Genomic DNA, 24,344 nt, shown 5'->3' with positions numbered 1-24,344 from the left:
CTCCTTTTTCTGAAGAATCTAAGTATTTCATCTGCTGCCCACAATCACTTGCACACCTACCACTGCACAAAACAATCAACCAAAAAAGTTCCAATACTAAAAGTAAAACTGACTTGTTGTCATAATTTAGAGACTATTTTATCAGTCTTCAAAATGGCACTAAAACAAAAAAGTGATGTAAGGTCTTTTTAAGACTGAGAGACAGATCTCCTAAATTATATTCCCTTGAGGAATGACTATACTGTCTTACAGTGAGGGCTGCTCATGCTACAGCAGTATTGCTGGAAGGCACTTTGGAAGTTGCCCTTATAACCTGCATGTTGCCAAGAAGAAACTCAACCCCTGTCAGGATAGGAGACTTAACTAATGAACAGCAGTTCTGAGGCTTGGAAAAACAAACAAAACAAAACAAACAAACAAACAAAAAACAAGCTACAGCACATTCTTTTTCACAAAAACAAAGTTTCAAGTTAATAGTTGTATTTAATACAGTACTTGAAAATACTGAGAATACAGAATGGGCACCAATGTCGAAAAGGGATATTAGGTAGAAATCACAAATTGCAATCTTTGAACTCTTCGGTGTTTAAAAAAAAATTGTGAAAAGATAATATGGTAATAGGAAAGATTTTTCAGATATCTGGGCTTAGAAGTATCCCAGGGCTGTTGATGGGTAACCCTAATAATATATGAAAAACTTACAAGAAGTAAGTTTCCTGGTTATCATTATCAAAAGTGAGACCTATTGATCAGAATGACAAGTTTTTGGAAATAAGAATATTAAATCTGAAGCTTACACTCACATCCTGTTTTCAGATGATGAACATGTTGTCTATAATTTTCTAGGGGACTAAACTGAAATATAAGATTGTCTAATTCATCTTATGTTCAGATGATCTCAAATGTGTATCTTTACCTATTTGCAGACATCCAATGACACCTTTGCAATCCCCCTTATGTTGACTGGAGATGTAGTGTTAAGGAAGAGGCTTAACTACGAAGACAAGACTCGCTACTTTGTCATCATCCAAGCTAATGTGAGTGTTTAATTTCTCTTACTTTCCTCTTCTGAATTTATGAAGTACAGAACTTGCCCAGAATGTATGTGCTCACTGTGACCTCAACAGGGTAGCCCTGCGCTCAGTGTAATTTGTATATTATAGTCTTCTGAATAGGAAATGGGATGGAATGGGGTAGGAAGATTATTCCCACTCACTGTATTCTTCACTCTTTGAATCACTCATACACTTCAATAATTTGTTTTTAGCTCATACTGAAGTATTTCTCAAAGCATGATCCACCGAATGACTGCAGCAGAATCACCTTGGGAGTGTATAAGAAATGCAGGTTCCTGGACACAACCTCAGACCCTCTGAATAAAAATTTCAGAAGGTAGAAGTGGAATACCTGCATTTTTTATTAGCTCCCCAGGGAACTTCAAAGTACACTAAAGGTAGAGAACTGTTGAATCATTTATTGAATCATTTATCTTTTATTGAGTAGTTGCTCACTACATCTAAGCTACTATGATCATAACCCACATATATGGACTGCAGTAACAGAAAACCTGAAAAACAATTGCTTGTATAACATTATTATTGTCATTATCATTATTATTTTAATAAAATTCTTAGATTTATGTGGTTCAAGAGTTGATTTGACAGTTCAAGTATATCACCAAGGACTCAGGTTCCCTCTGTCCTTAAAATCCGTCTTTTCCTGAAATTTGGTTGTTTTTCCAATGCCTTATGTCCCATTTGCAGTTGTGATGCTTATGGCTCTGGTGCTAGTGAATACCAGCACCATAAGCATCACGGCTGCAATTCAAGTCTGAGTATAAGGGTGGTAAAACTAGAACTTCTTAAGTTCATTGATTCTGTCTGCTTTTATCTGAGAGGAAGCTCCTTCCCACCCAGCTTCCCCACACAGAACAGGAATATGAGTCAGCATAGCAGACGGTAAAGTTAAGGAAGTCTGTAGGTGGTAAAGGGGAATGAGACAATCATCTCTGGATGACAAGCAAGTATGGTTCGTCTCCTGGGGCTGGGCATATTGAAAAAATAATAATAATTTGTTAGGAAGGAGGAGAATTGGGCTAGTATTTCAGTAAAAAAAAATCTAACAGGGCTGGCGACAGATAGCATCTGACATTGAAAAAATTCCTATAATAAGTGGCAGGGCCATATTCTGAAAAGGTAGTTAGACTCTGAAGCCAGCCTGTACCTTTAATAACCCCTAAGCATTGTAATCATATTTTTATAGCTGAACAGAAAGACAAGAGGGAGTGGCAAAAGGAAATATCCTCCATCAGCTGTTCTGAACAAGTTTATATGCGAGAAAGTGTTGCTAAGTGGCCATGTTTTGTCTTTTTTAGAGATATTTCAGCAGAAAGGGCATGCATGTTTACATATATAGTATATGTGTGTGGGTAGGTATAGATAGAAATCTAGTTTTTTGAAGACAGATTTCTAGACTTTCATTCAAAATACTTGTTTTGTTTCTTTTTTTCCAATTCAATGTGGGTTGTCTTAGGGCTCAGTAGCAGAGACTAGAGTAGAAACTATAGATGTAGGAAAAAGTAAAACCTCTTAAAGAGGGCCCCTCATCATTCCTCAAAAACACTGAACCCCTTTTTTTCCTATGTAAATGAAAATGTGGAGAAAAGGTACAATTTTCCTTTCTGACTCAGAATCTCTAATAAAATTTACAGAAAAGTCAGATTGCTATGGAATGGATTTGAAAGCTAATTTTTATTGTGCAATTTAAAATGAGGTGTTTTTTTTTAAAGAAATATAAAATAAAATAAATCTTCTGACTTGTCATCTACTTTAAACTATTTATAAAGACATCTGGGACAATTCAAATCCAATTTGCTAGACTACTCATAACTGGGGAAAGACTGATAAGATTTTAGCATTTCAAGGATAAAATTATGAAATAACAGGATATACATGGATCCTCGAAAGGAAGGAATGGAATTGGTGAGAAATTGAATGAAGACATGAATTTATCTGTAATAGTAATTTTTATACAAATGTAAATTATGCGATACAAAATGTGAATGCTAAATATAGGAAGTTATAAGATTTTTAGTGTTTTTAAAAGTTTTCAGATTATATCCTTTTAAAAGTTATATAATATACTAAAATTAGGATATATCACAATTTATTCAACTATACTTAAGGTTTTTTTGTTTATTTTTGGTTTTTGGCACAGAACTGATAGCTAATCTCATGATTGTCCTGAGAGGCAGGGAGTATAGTATAGTGGTAAAAGCATGAATTCTAGAACCACATTGCCCAAATTCAAATCCTAGTTCTGCCATTTCCTAGCGTGTGACTTTTGGTATACTCTGTATGTCAGTTTTCTAAGTAGTAAAATGGGGATATTAATGAAATATACCACATAGGGTTCTTGTGAGGATTAGCAAGTTAGCAAACAAAAATGTGCTTAAACTAATGCTTGGAATATATTCTGATATCATTACAGTATTACATAAACCTCTTAAGTACCAGTACTTACTTGTTCATGAATAGATAATTAAAAGATAAAGTTACTATGAGAAAAATTGTATATATTCATGTATATATATGTATATACATACATACATATACATATACTTTTCATCTTAGTAGGTAATGCCATATTATCTTCCAAATTGTTGCAGCACATCACATTCCCACAAGTTATAAAGAAAAATGCCTATTTCCTCTACATTTTAGATATATAACTTACTTAAGACAGTGGCTTATTGGAGCTGAAAAGATGGCTCACGCTTGCTTTGAGGGCCAATTTTGGACATCTCTTTCCAACTCCAAGTACAGTGACCTCATTTGTGGCCATGGTGGGAGATATTTACAGTATGGAAAGTGACAAATGCTCCAAGTCACGTTCTTGGGGGCCCTGTGGTGTAGCCATGGCTGCGGCAGCTTGACACGGGGTCTCAGTTCCCCAACCAGGGATTCAACCCTGGCTGCAACACTGCCCTGGCTTTTGTCCCCTTTGGAGGACAAGAGAGGAATATTGTGGATAGACACATGGGCAGGCTCAGTAAGAGTCACATCTTCGGGAAGTTTAAATCATTTATAAGGGGGCAGGCTTCCAGGTCTTTGTTTTCCTCTGACCAGTCGTCTTGCTTTTACCCCTATCTGATTTGTCTCAGGGCCCTCCCCATGTGCCTTCGCCCTCTTTAGCCAAGATGGATTTCAGTGTGAGGGGCTCAGGGAAGTTAGCAAAACTTACTGTTGTCTGGCACCCCGTTTCCTGAGGAAACTTTCTGTGCAAGTGTAATTTGGGAGGTCTCCCTGACCCCAAGAGTAAGGGAGTTGTGTCCTGCTTATCTTTTACCCCAGAAAGACTTAGCCCCTCCCTCCCCTGCCATTACTGTTATCTTACAGTGTCCACAGGAGACAAAGTCTAGCTATTCATCCTGTTCCTGTTGTTATTTCTATCTCAAAGTATAAACAGGAGGCTAGTTGTAAATGTCTTGCCTGGGACCCATCTATCTCAAGCCTCAGTCGGGACTGCTTGTCTCAGTTGGCTGTTAAACATTTACTTACTCATATATATCAATATCTATACAATTTATATTCTTATATTTATATAGAATAATGATACCCATATATTAAAATATCTTTTAATTATTATTTTATATTCTTTGTAGTTATTATTATTTTATTGATGGTATGTAAACCAATGTACAATGTAAACTATGTCAATTAAAAACCTACTTATTATCTTGGAGTCATAAGAAGAGCTGAAATATGAGCAATCAATTTGGACTTTAAAGTAGATGGTTTCTAAGAAGCTAGAGGTCTGATGATAAATTACTGAACATTACTCAGATTTGGCCTGGCTTTGCTTAGAGTACAAAGATTTGATTGATTTGCAAAAGGAATCATTCAAATTTCTTGTAGTTGTGAGCATGTTATGATTTTTTATCCATGTGAACGTGTTATGATTCTTAAATAAATTGCAAGAGTTTTGGGTGACCCACATTAGAAAACTTGTCACTTATTTTCTTTAGAATTTTTGCAACAGTATTACCCACACCGTTTTTTAAAAAATATGAATAGCCAATGAGGCAATGAAATTCCAGAAAAAAGAAAAAAATCTAGGAAAGGAAGTTCAAAGAAGTACAAAAGTCAGGGGTTTCCTTTTGTTGAAACTTCTGATACATTCTGTCACCACAAACTCCAATTTTGATATTACCCTAAATCATAAAAAAATCAAACCCATCTCTATACATCGATATCTTCAAGCCAACTCTTTCTGTATTATGGTTATCCTGAGGGAAATCTTAAGGGCTCTTAACTACTCAAGAGCCCTTAAATAATTGTCAGAAAGAAAAGATTTACATTTCATTAAGATTCATAGCAAGAATACTCTTTGAATTATTCTGTCAATTAGCAGTGCTATTCCATATTTTCACATACATCAAAAATCTAGAGAAGGGACATAACTATCTTTCATAACAAGATACTGTATTTAAAAAATATATGATACTATATCTTTCTCAGCTCTCTCTTTTCTCTTAATGGACTCGAGTATGCAAAAAAAGTGTGTAAACTGTAGGGATGAAAAACTTTTTCCTTCTTCCCTTCCAGGTTCTGTTGACCTAAAATAAATAGACTGCCCGTTATTTCTCCAGCAAAAATGGGTTTATTTGGGATAAGAAGGGAATTGCAATTTGGGGTCTACAACCACGGTGAGCCATGTGCAAGTCCCTACAAAACAAGGGAAGGAGAGAGAGGGGGAGATAAGAAGTTGGGAGAGCTATAGTAAACAAAGAGACCATGGCTTTTCATTAGCTGAGCTGTTGTAAGGATGGAAGAGGAGGCATTCTTCTTCTTGTTGAGCTATGCTGTCCTTGCAAAGTGTGAGGGCTCCCCCTTCTGGTCTCCTGACTCTGCTTAACTGAAGTTTGTTGAATTTTTTACAGTTCTTTGGCTGGCCTAAAAATTAAATTAACATAACACAGATTAACAAGAGAAAAACAAATTTAATAATGTATGTGTAGGAGCTCCATAAAAAAATATGAGACTGAAAAAAGTGACCAAAGCAGGCTGTCTTTTAGACAAGGAAACTACAAATTTCTGAAGAATTTACAAGGCAAAGAGGTTTGGGCTCAGGGTATCACATTAGAAAGGACCATGGTACTTTTACACAGCCTCTTGGCCCTAAGTTCCCTATTTCTGGTGATAATGATGCCCTCTATTCTCCTGGTACAGGGAGGGTTCTTTTCATATGGAAGATCTATGTCTTGCTTTCAGGGGGACAAAAGATGATCAAAATGTCCTCCTTGCACTGGCTGTTTCTTAAGAAACTTTAATGTAAAATACTCAATATGCCAATGTAGCATATTTTGGGGTGGCATATTCTGCTCTTCTTCAAAACATTGCAATTATATAGGTTTGGATATAAAAATTACTTTCTATACTTTCATATTTCAAACTATATAAATCACTTTTCAGAATAACCCCTATCTTGACCTTTCCTCATGTCTACCTCCTACTGATATGTGGAATAAGTGCTAATATTACAACCATTGTTTTTAGTTTTGCCAGTTTCTTGGGCATATTCTGGAGAGTAAGACTGAAATAGGAGGATAATTGTTGATGGTTTAAGAACTATTTATAAAATTTTCAAGTAATGAAGATATTGCTTGAAAATTTTATAAGTAAGCAAAATGATAGTATTCTGTTTACTAGTACGCATAAAAGCTAAGGAAAATTAGTTAAACAAAAAAGACACTTTCAAGAAAAAGAAAAGAAAAGAAAAAAGGAACACACTTCTAAAGTGATTTAGACCCAGGCAAACTTGTTGCTGTTATTTTCTTTTTCGAATAAAGAAATCTAACAGAATCAAGTTACTAGGGTAAGTTTTAAAATTTCAGTTGGTGATAGACCATCTTCCATTGGTGAACAGAAGCATGACAAATTCCTCCAAGGTCTTAGGTAACTGAGTTAGAGTCAAAAGACTCAAGGCAACTCTAATTATGTTGCCATTTTTTTTTTTTTTTTTTTTTTGCTTTCTCTACTGCAAATACCAGATAAGGTAATGAAAGAGTACTTAATATATGTATCTATGAGTGAGTCTGGTAGGTGCCTTTAGCCATTTTGTCAACTACAAACTACTTGAATACTAAGTATGTAAGTGTTAGAAGTCTCTTTATTCCAAGGCTCCTATGACATTGCCTCAAAAATAAATCTGAACATCAGCATTTTTGTCTCATACTCATTTTTAAAACCAGGTTTCATATAATTTCACAGTATTTGTTAGAGTTCAGATTTTTCCTGGCTCCACTCCACATAACCAATATTTGACTTAATACAGTTCTAAATATAGAGCAGATACTAGGTTAATTAAAAATTAGCATTTATCTCTAGTTTGATCAAAGAATAGTGTGCAATTAAACTATTTTATAGCAAGAAAGCCTTTCTATTGAGATGAAGGAATTGAAGTCTTACTTATCATTTGATGGTTAGAGGTGTTTTATTTCTCTAACATTTTCATAGTTGAAATATTTGCAGTTTTATAAAAATGTGCTTTGTAAAAAGTGGATTGTGACAATGAGTTAGTTGTCTCTGAGCTATTTATAAAAGTAACTTTCTTTGAAATTCTACTAGGCACAGATCCCTTTTCTGAAACAAATTAAAGAATAGTTCTTCCTTACAATATATTGATGAAATTTTCTACTTATTTATTAAATAATTAATTTTAAAAATGCATGTCTTTGATATGTCAGATATCATGTTATAATACTGTATTGTGATGTTATGAGACCAGATGATTGGAGGCTTTGAATAAAGATGCTAAGTATTCAGTGATTCAGTGACAAGGTCAATACCACTTCCTTATGAGGCGTTGAGAGAATGTTTCAGCTAGGTCAAATCTCACACTCTGATGAATATTCTTTGTGGCTCTTTGAGTCCACGTTGTAGTTATCTCTCTGCTTTTAAATTCCTGCATGTCAGTTTTTATACTGGATTATTCTTTGTATCACCTGCAATTACTTGCATAACTATACTCACAATGGTTATGGAAGCTAAATAAAGGTTTCATATAATTAAATGTTTAATGTTAGCAAATATATAAATGATATGTGAAATAATAACGCACATTGAGAAAATACAAATGAAACCGTCAAACTTGGTTAACTTTGAAAGAGATACATTCTTGCTTGCCAGTTACAGTCACAGTTTCCTAAATTAATGATATCTTATTTTTTATTTTATTTTATTTTTTGCGGTACGCAGGCCTCTCACTGTTGTGGCACAGGGTCCGGTCGCGCAGGCTCAGCGGCCATGGCTCACGGGCCCAGCCGCTCCGCAGCATGTGGGATCTTCCCAGACCAGGGCACGAACCCGTGTCCCCTGCATCGGCAGGCGGACTCTCAACCACTGCGCCACCAGGGAAGCCCAATATCTTATTTTTAAATGTCTAAAATTTTAAAGTGTTACCTTATTTTTAAAATGATAGAAAAGAAATGAAGGAAAATAGAAGAGGAGAAGGAAGGATTTTGGGGATTAGTTTTTAATATGTACTGGATTTTCACATAACAATGAATGCAAATGTAAATTTAATGAAATCATATAAAATATTTATGTAAATAATTATGTTTTATTTATACCACTCCCAATTTAGAATGTTATTTCCTTTATTCAGAAGAGTTGTGAGCAGCAGCATTATACTAGAAAGAGTAAAATATTCCTTTCTTTTCGGTTTTTATCTTAATTGTCAGGGGCTTTGCTTTAGACAGTATTTTAAGATCAAATTTGGTTCTGAACTGGAAAAAGAGCATCATGGATTAACAGCACCTTCCAGAGGCTTGCAAGTTAGGAATGTGCATGAGGCCTATTTTCATATTTCATTATAACATGTTATATTTATTGGTGGCAAATTCTGGGGAATCTCCATGTACACATAAAACATGTTGGTAGTTTTTGTTACTATATCTCTGCTCCCAGTAGTAGTAAAGGGAAGCAGAATGTGTCATTCTAAAATATGCCTCTTTAGCATGCTGACAAAAAAAATGAATAAAGTGATCTAAGAAAGTTATGGAAATTTTTATTTGAGCCAAGCTGAGGATTATAACTCAGGAACAACCTCTCAGAGAGCTTGCAGAACTGTTCTGCCCATTAGAGGTCAAAGCACAGTTATATAGGTTTTTGAGACAGAGGGCTGTACATTAAATGACATATTTTACACAGTTTACACAACCTAGATCTATAGGTACAAAGAGTAGTGGGTCATGGGTCATCATGACTCCTTACAAGATTAAGAAGGAAGGTTATCTCCTAAGGAGTTGTGACCATTGATGGATTAGAAGGAATATTTTTTCCTAAGGAGGTCTGAATAATGCAGATGTGCAATACACACTAAAGGGGAGGGAATTTTCTCATCTTGCCATAAATTATGAATTTTATTTCAGCAAGCATAAGAATTATTTTAGGCTAAGTAATAAAAAACAAAAAAACAAAACAAACAAAAAAAACCCAGCAGACAGAAAAGAAGCTCTGAAAACCAGTAGAAGCAATTTACATTTACAAGGGAAATCTCCAATTATAAGGGTGTCTTTCGGTCTGTACCAGGAAGACAAGGATGACTCTAAATCTTAGAAACTCTTATTAATGGAGAAGGCTTAGATTTAAATCTGCATAACAAACATACCTTTTGTTTACTGTGCTTCCACTGAAAATTTGGCTTTCCCCTCCCAACATCTTTTGTCTTTAGCTGAAGATGGTATTCAAGGTGGTGATTTGGGCCATTTTGGGGAGTTACTCAGTTTTCCTGGTTATCTCCCCTGTATACAGGAAGTATACATGTTATTAAACTGTTTGTTTTACTCCTGTTAATCTGTCTTTTACTACTGAGGGGTTTTATCTAAGAACCTAAAAGGGTAGAGGAAAATTATTTTTTCCCCTCCACAGTAGGTTATCTGATCTTTTTCTTTTTTTTTTTTAGTTTCCACTTAAAAATCGAGATTTTATAGCTCAACACTTTGTCAGCAATTTCTTTTCCCAGTATAAGACAAAAGCCTATATTGTGTATTTTGGTAAATATGCACCCTCTCTAATGCAGTTGTATCCATGTTACGGAGTGGCAACAATAACCCAAAGAAGCAGAGAATAGTAATAGATTTGTTGCTGACAAACTGAAAGACTTAGGATAGAAAACATTATACTTTGTCTATTACAGTGACTTGGCTGTAACATATGAGAGGTAAGGTTGAGTGACATGCAAGTATAGAAATACTGCTTCTGGGATATTACAGACTTTTTTGCCACATCTGTTAGGTAGGTAGTCAGACTTGAGTGGGTCCCATCCCATCCTGGATGGGGTCATCTTTCCCTCCCCATGTGGACACTGGTAATCAGAGCATGCCCAGAGATCTTCCCTCTTCTAGTCAAGGACCACTGCTAAGTTTCCAGCCATATCAGGACCAAGCAAGGTAAACCTGCCAGCACAGGTTGGCACAGGTGCACCAAGACCTAAAAGGTGACTCAAGGTAATCCAGGGTTCATTGTGCCATATTTCTAATAAATTAGTATTGTGGTTTTTGCCTCCCCCCACCCACGTGGGTTTTGCTTCGGTGCTTATGGGTAAGCACCTGCACACTAGGAGAAAAGTTATATAACTTAAAGCTGTCAATCAACTTGTCAGTTAAATGATGCAGGACACAAGGAGGGACCACCACTCTAAAAATCCTAACCCTGCCCCATTGCGAGACTACTTCTGGTTTCCAGACAGCCCACTCTAATCCTTTCTCAGGAGTGTACTTTCACTCTGCTTAATAAAACTCTTGCTATTTAAAACTGCTCTATGCCTCTAGACTGAATTATTTCTCTTGAGAAGGGCAAGAACTGAGGAAATCGCCATTCTGCCAGTAACACATCCAATATCACATAAAATGGTATTCATTCAATATTTTTCTTAAACTTTAGATTGATGCAGTCTTTTTTAAAAAGTACATCCTAAGCAGTTGTAGGGGTGGGAAATTTTTCCATTCTACCCTTCTAGATTCTTTGGCTGATCTAATAATCACATTGATATAAAACAGATTAACAGAAGAAACACAAACAAAAGTTTCGTCACACATATACCTTCTGTATACATGGGAGAAACTCAGGAAAATAGGGTAACTCTACTCCAGAATGGCAGAAGCCCTCACCTTAATTACCATCTTCAGCTAAACACAAAAGAAGATGTAGAGGGTAGAAGGTCAGTTATGGGAGGTTACCTGAAAGAGCTCAGTAAACAAGGGTAAAGTTGATATGCAGATTTAAATTGTTGCCATCTGCATGATAAGTTTCTAGAGATAAGTTCATCTCCCTCTTTCTGGTACAGCCAGAGAGACACCTTTACAAATGGAGATTTCCCTAGTACAGGTAAATGACTCATACAAAGGGGTAACTTTTACCCAGTTTTCAAAACTTCTGTGTGTGCAGTGTCTTAAAAATAATCAGCCTGAAATAATCCTATGCCAAAGAGACATATTTGGGGGTGGTAAATTCTGCTCCCCTACACAATCATAATCTTAAAATAGTAGGTTTGGGATTCCCTAGTGGCGCAGTGGTTGAGAGTCCGCCTGCCGATGCAGGGGACACGGATTCGTGCCGCGGTTCGGGAAGATCCCACATGCCGGAGAGCGGCTGGGCCCGCGAGCCATGGCCGCTGAGCCTGCGCGTCTGGAACCTGTGCTCCGCAATGGGAGAGGCCACAACAGTGAGAGGCCTGCGTACCGCAAAAAAAAAAAAAAAAAATAGTAGGTTTGATGAACCAGTTGTGTTTTCTAAATAATTTATGTTAAATTAAGAGTCTTCTATATATACTCAATTCATACATTTAAAGTATGATTTAAAAAATTTATTTGTGGACCACCAAAGTTGTCTCATGTGTCATTTGCTACTCCTATTATACTTTCAACTGTACTAGATATAATAAACAGACATGGAAAATTTAGAACAGTTAAAGAAGGACTTTAAGAAAAAATCTTTATACCCCATAAATTTAACCAATCAGGGGAATTCCCTGGTAGTCCAGGGGTTAAGACTCTGTGCTCTCACTGCCCAGAGCCCGGGATCAATCCCTGGTCAGGGAACTAAGATCCCACAAGCTGTGCATTGAGGCCAAAAATAAATAAATAAATAATAAAGTAAAATAGAATAGAATAGAATAAAATAAAATAAAGTTTAACCAATCATAATTATCAGTGTAATCTTGATCATGTTTATTCCCTTCTTGAGAAGGAAAAATGTTTTTCTCTGCCCTCTTAGATTTACTAATTGACGACTTTCAAATTAAACTGAACAAAAAACAAAACAAAAACCCCAAAACCAGTTTTTAACAGTAGAAAGAATAAAATATTTCACTAAGTATTTTAGAAAGAATAAAGTATATGCGTATGAGCGCAAACAAAAGAAGTTGCTCCCTGAGCAGCTAGAGATGAGGTTTTATGTACCTCACTTCATGCGTGAGGAGGGAGAAAATACTTCTTTGGGAACAAGGAGCAGGTTTCTAGGGAGGGTAAACAGGAGACAAAGAAAGTTTGTGGTAATGTGTGTTTATGTAGATGCTAGTGTTTTTCTTCTTCTTCTTTTTTTTCTCCTTTTCTCATGGCTATAAAACTCTCCCAAGGAAGAGATTCATGGTAGCTTCACTTGAGAAAGTTTCTGCTTTTAATAAGATAAGGAAAACTCTGAAAAGGCTCCTTTTTGTGTATGTTCAATCTCTAATGTCTTTAATTTAAAATAATTTGTATATGAACTCTGAGGGTCTAGTGAATCCCCACACTTGGGAAATTTAAACTTTTTTCCCATGTTTTGACCACAGTCTGTCTTATAATGGATCTAAACATCAAAGAATACTAGAGTTGTTCCCAAACTCAGGTTCTGCTGCTTGCCACTTGAAAGCTAATACTCAAGAGACAGTTGTTGGTTGAAAAGGAAAGGTTGCTTTATTCAGGAGGCTGGCAACCTGGAGAAGGTGGACTCGGGTCCGAGAACCAAATCTAAAGGTTCTGCTTGACCATGAAAGTTTTTAAAGGGGGAAAGGGGAAGTTAATCACATTAATCGTTTGGGGAGGGAGGAGTCAGAGTCTTTGTTATCTTCCACTGTGTTCAGACTTCCTTCTGATTGGTTGGTGGTGAGGTAACAGGGCAGTGTTTCAGGAATCTTATACTCACCCTGAAGTTACCATTCTCCACCTGGGTGGGGGCCTTAGTTCCTGCAGAAGAACTCAAATATATGGTTACATATATTCCTTGAGCAAGAACCAGGGTCCTGCTTTATCACTGCAGGATTGTTTCTTTTTTTCTATATTTTTATTTATTCATCAAGCCAATTTTTACTGACTTTTTTTTCTTTTTTTAATTTTTGAATTTTATTTATTTTTTTATACAGGAGGTTCTTATTAGTCATCAATTTTATACACATCAGTGTATACATGTCAATCCCAATTGCCCAATTCATCACAAAACCATCCCCACCCCCCCCATGGCTTTCCCCCTTTGGTGTCCATACATTTGTTCTCTACATCTGTGTCTCAACTTCTGCCCTGCAAACCAGTTCATCTGTACCATTTTTCTAGGTTCCACATACATGCGTTAATACATGATATTTGTTTTTCTCCTTCTGACTTACTTCACTCTGTATGACAGTCTCTAGATCTATCCACGTCTCAACAAATGACCCAATTTTGTTCCTTTTTATGGCTGAGTAACACTCCATTGTATGTATGTACCACATCTTCTTTATCCATTTGTCAGTTGATGGGCATTTAGGTTGCTTCCATGACCTGGCTATTGCAAATAGTGCTGCAATGAACGTTGGGGTGCATGTGTCTTTTTGAATTGTGGTTTTCTTTGGGTATACGCCCAGTAGTGGGATTGCTGGATCATATGGTAATTCTCTTTTTAGTTTTTTAAGGAACCTCCATATTGTTCTCCATAGCGGCTGTATCAATTTACATTCCCACCAACAACGCAAGAGGGTTCCCTTTTCTCCACACCCTCACCAGCATTTGTTGTTTGTAGATTTTCTGATGAATCCCATTCTAACTGGTGTGAGGTGATACCTCATTGTAGTTTTGATTTGCATTTCTCTAATAATTAGTGTTGTTGAGCAGCTTTTCACGTGATTCTTGGCCACCTGTATGTCTTCTTTGGAGAAATGTCTATTTAGGTCTTCTGTCCATTTTTGGATTGTGTTGTTTATTTTCTTCTTATTGAGCTGCATGAGCTGTTTATATATTTTGGAGATTAATCCTTTGTCCCTTGATTCGTTTGCAAATATTTTCTCCCATTCTGAGGGTTGTCTTTTCTTCTTGCTTATGGTTTCCTTTGCTGTGCAAAAGCTTTTAATTTTCAGTGGATCCCATTTGTTTATTTTTGTTTTTATTTCCATTACTCTAGGAGGTGAATCAAAAAAGATCTTGCTGTGATTTATGTCAGAGTGTTCTTCCTATGTTTTCCTCTAAGAGTTTTATAGTGTCTGGCCTTACATTTAAGTCTTGAATCCATTTTGAGTTTATTTTTGTGTATGGTGTTAAGGAGTGTTCTAATTTCATTCTTTCACATGTAGATGTCCAGTTTTCCCAGCACCACTAATTGAAGACACTCTCTATTCTCCATTATATATCCTTGCATCCTTTGTCATAGATTAGTTGACCGTAAGTGTGTGGGTTTACCTCTGGGCTTTCTTTCTTGTCCCATTGATCTATGTTTCTGTTTTGTGCCAGTACCATATTGTCTTGATTACTGTAGCTTTGTAGTATAGTCTGTAGTCAGGGAGTCTGATTCCTCCAGCTCCGTTTTTTTCCCTCAAGACTGCTTTGGCTATTCGGGGTCTTTTGTGTCTCCATACAAATTTTAAGATTTTTTCTTCTAGTTACGTAAAAAATGCCATTGGTAATTTGATAGGGATTGCATTGAATCTGTAGATTGCTTTGGGTAGTTTAGTCATTTTCACAATATTGATTCTTCCAATCGAAGAACATGGTGTATTTCTCTACATCTGTTGGTATCATCTTTAATTTCTTTCATCAGTGTCTTATAGTTTTCTGCATACAGGTCTTTTTGTCTCCCTAGGTAGGTTTATTCCTAGGTATTGTATTCTTTTTCTTGCAATGGTAAATGGGAGTGTTTCTTAAATTTCTCTTTCAGATTTTTCATCATAAGTGTATAGGAATGCAAGAGATTTCTGTGCATCAATTTTGTATCTTGCGACTTTACCAAATTCATTGATTAGCTCTACTAGTTTTCTGGTGGCATCTTTAGGATTTTCTATGGATAGTACCATGTCATCAGCAAACAGTGACAGTTTTACTTCTTCTTTTCTAATTTGTAATCCTTTTATTTCTTTTTCTTCTCTGATTGCCGAGGCTAGGGCTTCCTAATCTATGTTGAATAATAGTGGTGAGAGTGAACATTGTTGTCTTGTTCCTGATCTTAGAGGAAATGGTTTCAGTTTTTCACCATTGAGAATGATGTTTGCTGTGGGTTTGTCATATATGTCCTTTATTATGTTGAGGTAGGTTCCCTCTGTGCCCACTTTCTGGAGATTTTTTATCATAAATGGGTGTTGAATTTTGTCAAAAGCTTTTTCTGCATCTATTGAGATGATTGTATGGTTTTTCTTCTTCAGTTTGTTAATATGGTATATCACATTGATTTGTGTATATTGAAGAACCCTCGCATCCCTGGGATAAATCCCACTTGATCATGGTGTATGATCCTTTTAATATGTGGTTGGATTCTGTTTGCTAGTATTTTGTTGAGGAGTTTTGCATCTATATTCGTCAGTGATATTGGTCTGTAATTTTCTGTTTTTGTAGTATCTTTGTCTGGGTTTGGTATCAGGGTGATGGTGGCCTCATAGAATGAGTTTGGGAGTGTTCCTTCCTCTGCAGTTTTTTGGAAGAGTTTGAGAAGGATGGGTGTTAGCTTTTCTCTAAGTGTTTGATAGAATTCACCTGTGAAGCCATCTGGTCCTGGGCTTTGGTTTGTTGGAAGATTTTTAATCACAGTTTCAATTTCATTACTTGTGATTGGTCTGTTCATATTTTCTATTTCTTCCTGGTTCAGTCTTGGAAGGTTATCCCTTTCTCAGAATTTGTCCATTTCTTCCAGGTTGCCCATTTTATTGGCATAGAGTTACTTGTAGTAGTCTCTTAGCATGCTTTGTATTTCTGCAGTGTCTGTTGTAACTTCTCCTTTTTCATTTCTAATTTTATTGATTTGAGTCCCCTCCCTCTTTTTCTTGATGAGTCTGGCTAATGGTTTATCAGTTTTGTTTATCTTCTCAAAGAACCAGCTTTTAGTTTTATTGATCTTTGCTATTAGTTTCTTTGTTTCTATTTCATATATTTCTGCTCTGATATTTATGATTTCTTTCCTTCTGCTAACTTTGGGTTTTGTTTGTTCTTCTTTCTCTAGTTCCTTTAGGTGTAAGGTTAGATTGATTTTTTGAGATTTTTCTTGTTTCTTGAGATAGACTTGTATAGCTATAAACTTCCTTCTTAGAACTGCTTTTGCTACATACAACAGGCTTTGGATCATCATGTTTTCATTGTCATTTGTCTCTAGGTATTTTTTGATTTCCTCTTTGATTTCTTCAGTGATCTCTTGGTTATTTAGTAACGTATTGTTTAGCCTCCATGTGTTTGCGTTTTTTATGTTTTTTCCCTGTAATTCATTTCTAATCTCATAGTGTCGGGGTCAGAAAAGATGCTTGATATGCATTTATTTATCATATGAATTTATTTTCTTAAACTTACTGAGGCTTGATTTGTGACCCAAGATGTGATCTATCCTGGAGAATGTTCTGTGTGCACTTGAGAAGAAAGTGTAATCTGCTGTTTTTGGATGGAATGTCCTATAAATATCAATTAAATCTATCTGATCTATTTTGTCAATTAAAGCTTCTGTTTCCTTATTTATTTTCATTTTGGATGATCTGTCCATTGTTATAAGTGAGGTGTTAAAGTCTCCCACTATTATTGTGTTACTGTCGATTTCCTCTTTTACAGCTGTTAGCAGTTGCCTTATGTATTGAGGTGCTCCTTTGTTGGGTGCATATATATTTATAGTTGTAATCTTCTTCTTGGATTGATCCCTTGATCATTACCTAGTGTCCTTCCTTGTGTCTTGTAACATTCTTTATTTTAAAATCTTTTTATCTGATATGAGTATTGCTACTCCAGCTTTCATTTGATTTCCATTTGCATGGAATATCTTTTTCCATCCCCTCACTTTCAGTCTGTATGGTCTCTTGTAGACAGCATATATATGGGTCTTGTTTTTGCCTCCATTCAGCAAGCCAGCAAGCATTTAACCCATCACGTTTAAGGTAATTATCGATATGTATGTTCCTATGACCATTTTCTGAATTGTTTTGGGTTTGTTTTTGTAGGTCCTTTTCTTCTCTTGTGTTTTCCACTTAGAGAAGTTCCTTTAGCATTTTCTGTAGAGCTGGTTTGGTGGTGCTGAATTATCTTAGCTTTTGCCTGTCTGTAAAGCTTTTGATTTCTCCATCGAATCTGAATGAGATCCTTGCTGGGTAGAGTAATCTTCATTGTAGGTTCTTCCCTTTCATCACTTTAAGTATATCATGCCACTCCTTACTGGCTTGTAGAGTTTCTGCTGAGAAATCAGCTGTTAACCTTATGGGAGTTCCCTTGTATGTTATTTGTCGTTTTTCCCTTGCTGCTTTCAATAATTTTTCTTTGTCTTTAATTTTTGCCAATTTGATTATTACGTGTCTTGGCATGTTTCTCCTTTATCCTGTATGGGACTCACTGTGCTTCCTCAACTTGGGTGGCTGTTTCCTTTCCCATGTTAGGGAAGTTTTCGACTATAATCTCTTCCAATATATTCTCAGGTCCTTTCTCTCTCTCTCTTCTCCTTCTGGGACCCCTATAATGCGAATGTTGTTGCATTTAGTGTTGTCCCAGAGGTTTCTTAGGCTGTCTTCATTTCTTTTCATTCTTTTTCTTTATTCTGTTCCACAGCAGTGAATTCCACCATTCTGTCTTCCAGATCAGTTATCTGTTCTTCTGCCTCAGTTATTGTGCTTTTGATTCCTTCTAGTGTATTTTTCATTTCAGTTATTATGTTGTTCATCTCAGTTTGTCCTTTAATTGTTCTAGACCTTTGTTAAACATTTTTTGCATCTTCTCGATCTCTGCCTCCATTGTTTTTCCAAGGTCCTTGATCATCTTCACTATCATTATTCTGAATTCTCTTTCTGGGAGGTTGCCTATCTCCACTTCATTTAGTTGTTTTTCTGGGGTTTTATCTTGTTCCTTCATCTGGTACATAGCCCTCTGCCTTTTCATCTTGTCTATCTTTCTGTGAATGTGGTTAGTTTTCCACAGGCTGCAGGACTGTAGTGCTTCTTGCTTCTGCTCACAGGATTGTGTCTTGATTGCTCCTCCTTTGTTTCTGCGTTCCCTCACTTTCCTGGTTGGCAACTGTTTAAATCTTCCCTTTGGAACTAAGTGAAGGTCAAGGACACTGGATGAAACCTACAAACAAGAAATGTGGAACACGGAAAGGATTTGTACCTAGGAGGGCCCTATAGGGTCCTGCTTGGTTTCAGAGTCACATAGTTATTGCATTACAGGAAGGTTGCACTTGCAAAATTCCATCAATAGAGATTTTTGGTTTCTGAGATCTTGCCTTAGAACACTTCTTTACAACCAGTAAAAATAGAAAAAGAAAACAAAACAAAAAAGCAGGAAAAAATAAAAAGCTGTTTTCTGTTGGCAATATTGTGGCTAGTGGATAAGAGAAAAAGTGGGAACATTAATTCCCTTTACTGTTACAAGGACACTCCTCTCAGAAATTGTAGCTTTTTAGAGTCCCAAAGTATGAAGAAATAAAACAATTCTCATTTAGAAACTTGGAAACAAGTTATTTTAGTGATGCCAGCAGGCTACATGGAAACAAGGAAGGCTCTCAAAATACTTCGTCATAGGCAATCTTATGTGAGACAAACAAAAGCATTTCTCCAATAAGAGTATAGCAGATCTGGTGGGTTTTCTTTCTTTTATTTACCCCCTTCATTTTTTTTTCTTTCTTTCTTTTTTTTTTTTCCAAATAACCAATATTTATCTCATAGACTTAAATTTCTTGAAGCATTATCAAAAAAAAAAAATGCTGGGGTAGGGGAAGGAGTGAAGGAATCAAGAGTCATCTTTGTTTGTTAACTGGCCTTCTCAAAGAAAAGTAAACATTCCTGTATCCTCATGATGGGAGATAGTTTCACAACTTGGAGAAAGCCTTCAATGGAAGTTAGGCTACTACCCTCCCACAGGCACTGGGAGATAGAAGCTCTATCTTCCTTGATTAATTATTACATTTCAATAGGATGATTCCTAGGTCCTGGAGAAAGAGTCGTGGGTTATAAAACTGGCAAAAGTTTGAGCTGGTAGAAGGTTGACATCGCAGAGCTGTGGAGAAAGTATTTACAATTGGAAATTTTCTAAAGTAAATGCTCTGAGAAAAGTGAGGTCAGATGCCTACACTCTGGACGAAACCTGTCTACAGTTTAGCCAAGCTAGAGGGATCATTGCATCCATCTTGTGTTCTTTTTCTTTTTTCCTCTCTCACAGGACCGTGCACAAAACCTGAATGAACGGCGAACCACTACCACCACCCTCACAGTGGATGTTCTAGATGGAGATGACCTGGGTCCAATGTTTCTTCCTTGTGTCCTTGTGCCAAACACTCGTGATTGTCGCCCACTCACCTATCAAGCTGCCATACCTGAGTTGATGACTCCGGTAAGCATACTCCCATCTTTTCTTCTTCATTTCCACCTCTCTAACCCCAGTGTGATCCTGTTCAAGTATTTTGAACACATATTCAGTGAAAATAGGAAACTTCACTAGATTGGTATTGAAAAATATTTATGTTCAAAACCATTTTGAGACAGTATGGGTAAATTTTTGGTCATAATGCATAATTACATCATTTACAAAGTAGAAAGTATGTCATGAAGCAACAGCCCATTTGACTCTGATTATTTTATTTTTTTTCTGTGTGTAAAGCATAACAAATTTCAGTTACCAACATATACTGGGAAACCCCAAGAAATGACTCCAGCATTTCCTTAAATTCACATGTAAACATGCAGCCCTAAGTCAGAGGACACACAAGTCAACAGGATACTCTCTTGTCTCTTAGAGCCCTGAAATATTATTGGAGATTATGCTTGGCTGTTTGAAGGTGGGAGCTAATGAATCCTGAATTCAAATATTCAATATTTATTAGTTAAAGATGTATTTTAAAGAAACAAAAAGTTAAAGCATGAGTACCTATTTTCTACACTCAATTCTGCATTTGTTTTTTATAATCCTAATAAATCTTAACTTGCTGTCAGCCTGGAATTCATACCTTAGACCTGCCTGGATGATAAATATACACACCTAAGAATAAAACTTATAAGGCTAACAGATATCCTGCTTAGGCTAAAATATCAATTTCTCCCTTAAAAGTAAAAAGAAAAAAAAAAGAAAAAAATGATTTCTCTTTTAGAGCAGTCAAATTCCTAGGAGTGAACTATTTGATTAATGTCTTTGCTGTTCCTCTGGAAAGCATTCAGCCTTCTGGGTTAGTAACATGGCTGATGCTGTCAGAATTTGTTGCAAGGTATTTGAATTTTTTTCTCAAACATTTGAGAACTGTGGTTTGGGGGTCCTCTATTTGAAATATTTAAAAGAATAGAACAGAAATCCCTTCTCCTAAGTGTAAATTACACTGCATTCTAGTCACTTCAAAGAATTCTTATCCTATATTTTACCAATTACTTTATCCAATATTTTACCTGCTAGCTTTACTAACATAACAGTAGCTCTTAAATGGTTGAAAATCACTTTTGTGTTTGTTGGCATAAATGATTACTGGTCTAATTGGCTTGCATGAAAAAAATAAGGCGGGAAAAAAAGAATAAATGTTATGATGTGCATTGAGTGAAGAAAATAATATAAATTTTCAGCTAAATGGAGTAATTTTGCAGACAAAAAAGCTAATGTAGAGATTGTCTAGACAAACATTCATAGGTTAGCTAAAGTTATATGTCATGATATTATTTTTGTTGAATATCAGTGAGAAGCCTTAATGATGTGAACATTGAACTTTTCTTTGAAAGGCTTAGTTGAAATCATGACAAAAAATATTTTTGGTATTGATTTATTTTTGAGTTAATTTATGTAGCTGGTGTACCAGTGAGATCCCAAGAGAAGGGGAATACTGATATAATAAGACTAAAATCAGTGAACCAGTATGATGAATGTTTAACAGTACTTGACGTACTGAGAGAAGTAAATAAAGACAGAGGTTACTGCTTGAGAAGCAAAGTGTATTGACTTTATAAAGGATCTTTGAGTATCCCTTCCTCTCTGCTCCAGATTACAGACTAAGCATCTCTCTCATTCCTATACAGTTTCATGCTAGAGACAAAGTCATGCTCCAGATTTGGGGTAAATGACAATAATGACTAATGGTTATATAAATTGTTCGGTTTGTCATGAACTGTGTTAAATTCTACAAAAATACTGACTTAAATCCTTGTGGATAATTACCACTATTATGGTTTTTTATAGATGAGATCTCTGGGGTACAGAGTTTAAGTAACTTAACCTTATAGCTAATAAGTAAAAAGAGTTTTCTTTTAAAATCATGTATCTTAAATTAAATGGTATGCTATAAATTCCAGAATGATCAAACTGGAATGCTTCGTCATCATTTTTAAACATATCAACCCATTCTTTAACATTCTGTGAAACAAAAAGAATTTTAGTTTTACAGATTTAAATACTTATGGCAAGTATTTATTTGTTAAGCATTATATTTTTATTGCCATGTAGAAAAAAATTAAATAGGTTTACTTACAAAATTAGGCAATTGTTCTGATTATCAATCACTGCATAACACACCACCAAAACTTAGTGGCTTCAAATTACAATCTTTAAATTTGTTCATAAAACTGCACTTTTGGCAGACTTGAGGGAACACCTCATCCCTACTCTACACAGCATCTGCTAGGGCATGTTGACTAAGGGCTGGGGGGCACTTTGACTAAGGGCTGGGTACCACTTTCCGAATGGTAAACTTAGCAAGTTGATTCCGGCTGTTGGTTCCAGCTTAGTGAGGGCTGTGAGCTGGAGGCTTCATTTCTACTCCATGTAGGTCTTTCCTGGGCTATTTGAGCTTCCTCACATCAAAGCATTGGGTTCTAAAAGCAAGCTTTCCCAAAGAATTGGACAGAACTTTTATGAACTAGCCTTGTAATTTTCAGTGTCACTTCAGTGTCACTATAGTCACACCTCTGCCAGATTCAAGGAGTAGAAGTATATACCATCTCCTGAAGGGAGGAGTGTAGGAGCCACATTGTACGAAGAGCATAAGGGGAAGGAAGTTTTATTGTGGCCATCATAGGAAAATGAAATCAGCTGTAGTAATGGCATCAGGTTTCCATGTGCTCTTTTACATGCCATTTCAGATCCCCTCTGGATCACTAGGGTTAAGAAGTGTAGCTAGTTTTTAAGTTTCACATTCAAATTGCTGTGTTTATGTCTGTCTTTTTTTAAATTTTCTTTTTTTTTCTATTTTCCTTTGCTATTTCCATACTTTGCTAAAATTTCTGGAAATTTCAATAAATAAGATCTTGTATTCAGAGCAAGAGAGCTAACCATTTATGTCAGCTAAACAGGATATGGTGACTCTAATTACATACTTGCTGATCCTTTCCTGACTAATTCTTCAAAATTTTGAGAGCTTTGACACCTGCTCACCTTCTGGGTTGATGTGAAATTTTCCACTAATTACCTCAGTGATATTCTTGACTTGAGATACCATCCTTAGTTCTACCACAATGTGTGCAGAATTTATCAGCTCAGAAAATCTTTAAAAAGTAGTCTAGTACAGTGTTTAACCCATGAACCAAGATATAATAAAAATAATATAATATAAACCAGATATAAATCTGGTGTCTCAGGGGCACTAAAGTAAATTGTAGGCTGTGTTAATTATTGTGTATTTATTAATTTGGTAAATAGCCACTGGACCCTAGTATATGTTGAACTCTATGTTAATAGAGGAGACTTGTCAACCTGGATAAGATAAAATTCTTCTGATATATTGTGTAAATTTATTCTCACTTTCTGACTCTCTTAAAGTTGTTATGCCTATCTAGTTGAAGATTTCTAGTATTATAGAAAACTTCTGTAGAATTTGGAGAGTATAGGGTCCATGGTTCTATTTTCTTGATTTCCTATTAAAGGCAAAGACAGTAAATACTTACGTATTTTTTTCAGTGTTGAACAGTTGCATACTGTTTGGCTAGTTGGATTTACTGCTGAGTAAATTGTCCCTGGTTAGAAACACCATAGTATTAATATGATAATATTTACATATTAGCTATGCGTTTACTATATATATATTTTCCTATATTTATTGTGCCGTGCAGTTTTCAGTATTTTGGCATTAGTTGCTTACCAGACATGGCCATCTAGTAGCTAGAATCCATGCTCTAATGAATTCTTCCCCAACCCTGTTTGAAGCCTTGGGTTAGTTCCCAAGACTATCTTGCCACAAATGCCTCCACTATAATCTTTGTCATAAAGAGCTCTAGTTTTCAGGTAGCTATCAAAGAGAGTTCTTCTGCTTTATTTATGCTGCTCTCTCCTTCCAGGGAAACCTTCTCAATTATTACAAGAGTGGTGATGATTTCCAGTGATGTATGACATTTATAATTTCCTCTTGGCTCATACTCATTAAATGTGTTACAATCTGGGAACTCTCTCCTCTCTTGTCTTTTATGAAACTACTGGTTCTTTTCCTCCCCTTGATGGCCCTGTGTTTCTCCTCTTAAATCTTTGATGGCCTTTTATTATTTCTTTTTTTTTTTTTGGTAAAGGGTATCTCCGTTCTTGGATTGATTGATTGATTCTTATTCTTAAATCTTAGGGATTTTCCAGACTTATCTTTTGAAGCTTTTTTTTTTCCTTTTCACTATATTTTTCACCAAGATTCATCAAACCTACATAATGTGTTCCTTTTTCACCAAATAAGGATGATCTGTGTGTTGTCGAAGTATTTTCTGACCTGAAATCTCTCCTGACTTCCAAGCTTACAATTCTCAATTTTTCTAGGTAGTTTTCTTATACTCCCCACAGACACCTCATTATCCTTTCTAATATATTCTGATGCATCCATGTCCACTCTCATGTTACCTTTGTTACCTTTGGGGTCTTGGTTGATTTGGACCTAGATTTCAATGACCCCCCTCATCTCAAACTCAATCAATATCCAAAGACATTCTCTGCATTATCTATGAAA

The 24,344-nt window shown here is 35.9% G+C and overlaps 1 protein-coding gene across 17 annotated transcripts in view; it reads left to right on the top strand.

Moving 5' to 3' along the window:
* PCDH15 (protocadherin related 15) overlaps positions 1-24,344 on the top strand; it is a 724,552-nt gene that overhangs the window by 314,265 nt on the left and 385,943 nt on the right. For 16 of the 17 annotated variants that reach the window (XM_060034587.1, XM_060034586.1, XM_060034585.1 and 13 more), the window contains 2 exons: positions 927-1,037; positions 19,616-19,786. In XM_060034587.1, coding sequence (XP_059890570.1) covers positions 927-1,037; positions 19,616-19,786 — 282 coding nt within the window. The remainder of the gene's footprint in view (positions 1-926; positions 1,038-19,615; positions 19,787-24,344) is intronic. The other variant, XM_060034581.1, reaches the window with a different exon arrangement.

Source organism: Delphinus delphis, chromosome 16, assembly GCF_949987515.2.
Source record: "Delphinus delphis chromosome 16, mDelDel1.2, whole genome shotgun sequence".
Taxonomy (NCBI): Eukaryota; Metazoa; Chordata; class Mammalia; order Artiodactyla; family Delphinidae; genus Delphinus; species Delphinus delphis.
The sequence above is the reverse complement of the archived record's forward strand: the minus strand, read 5'-3'. Positions and strand labels throughout refer to the sequence as shown.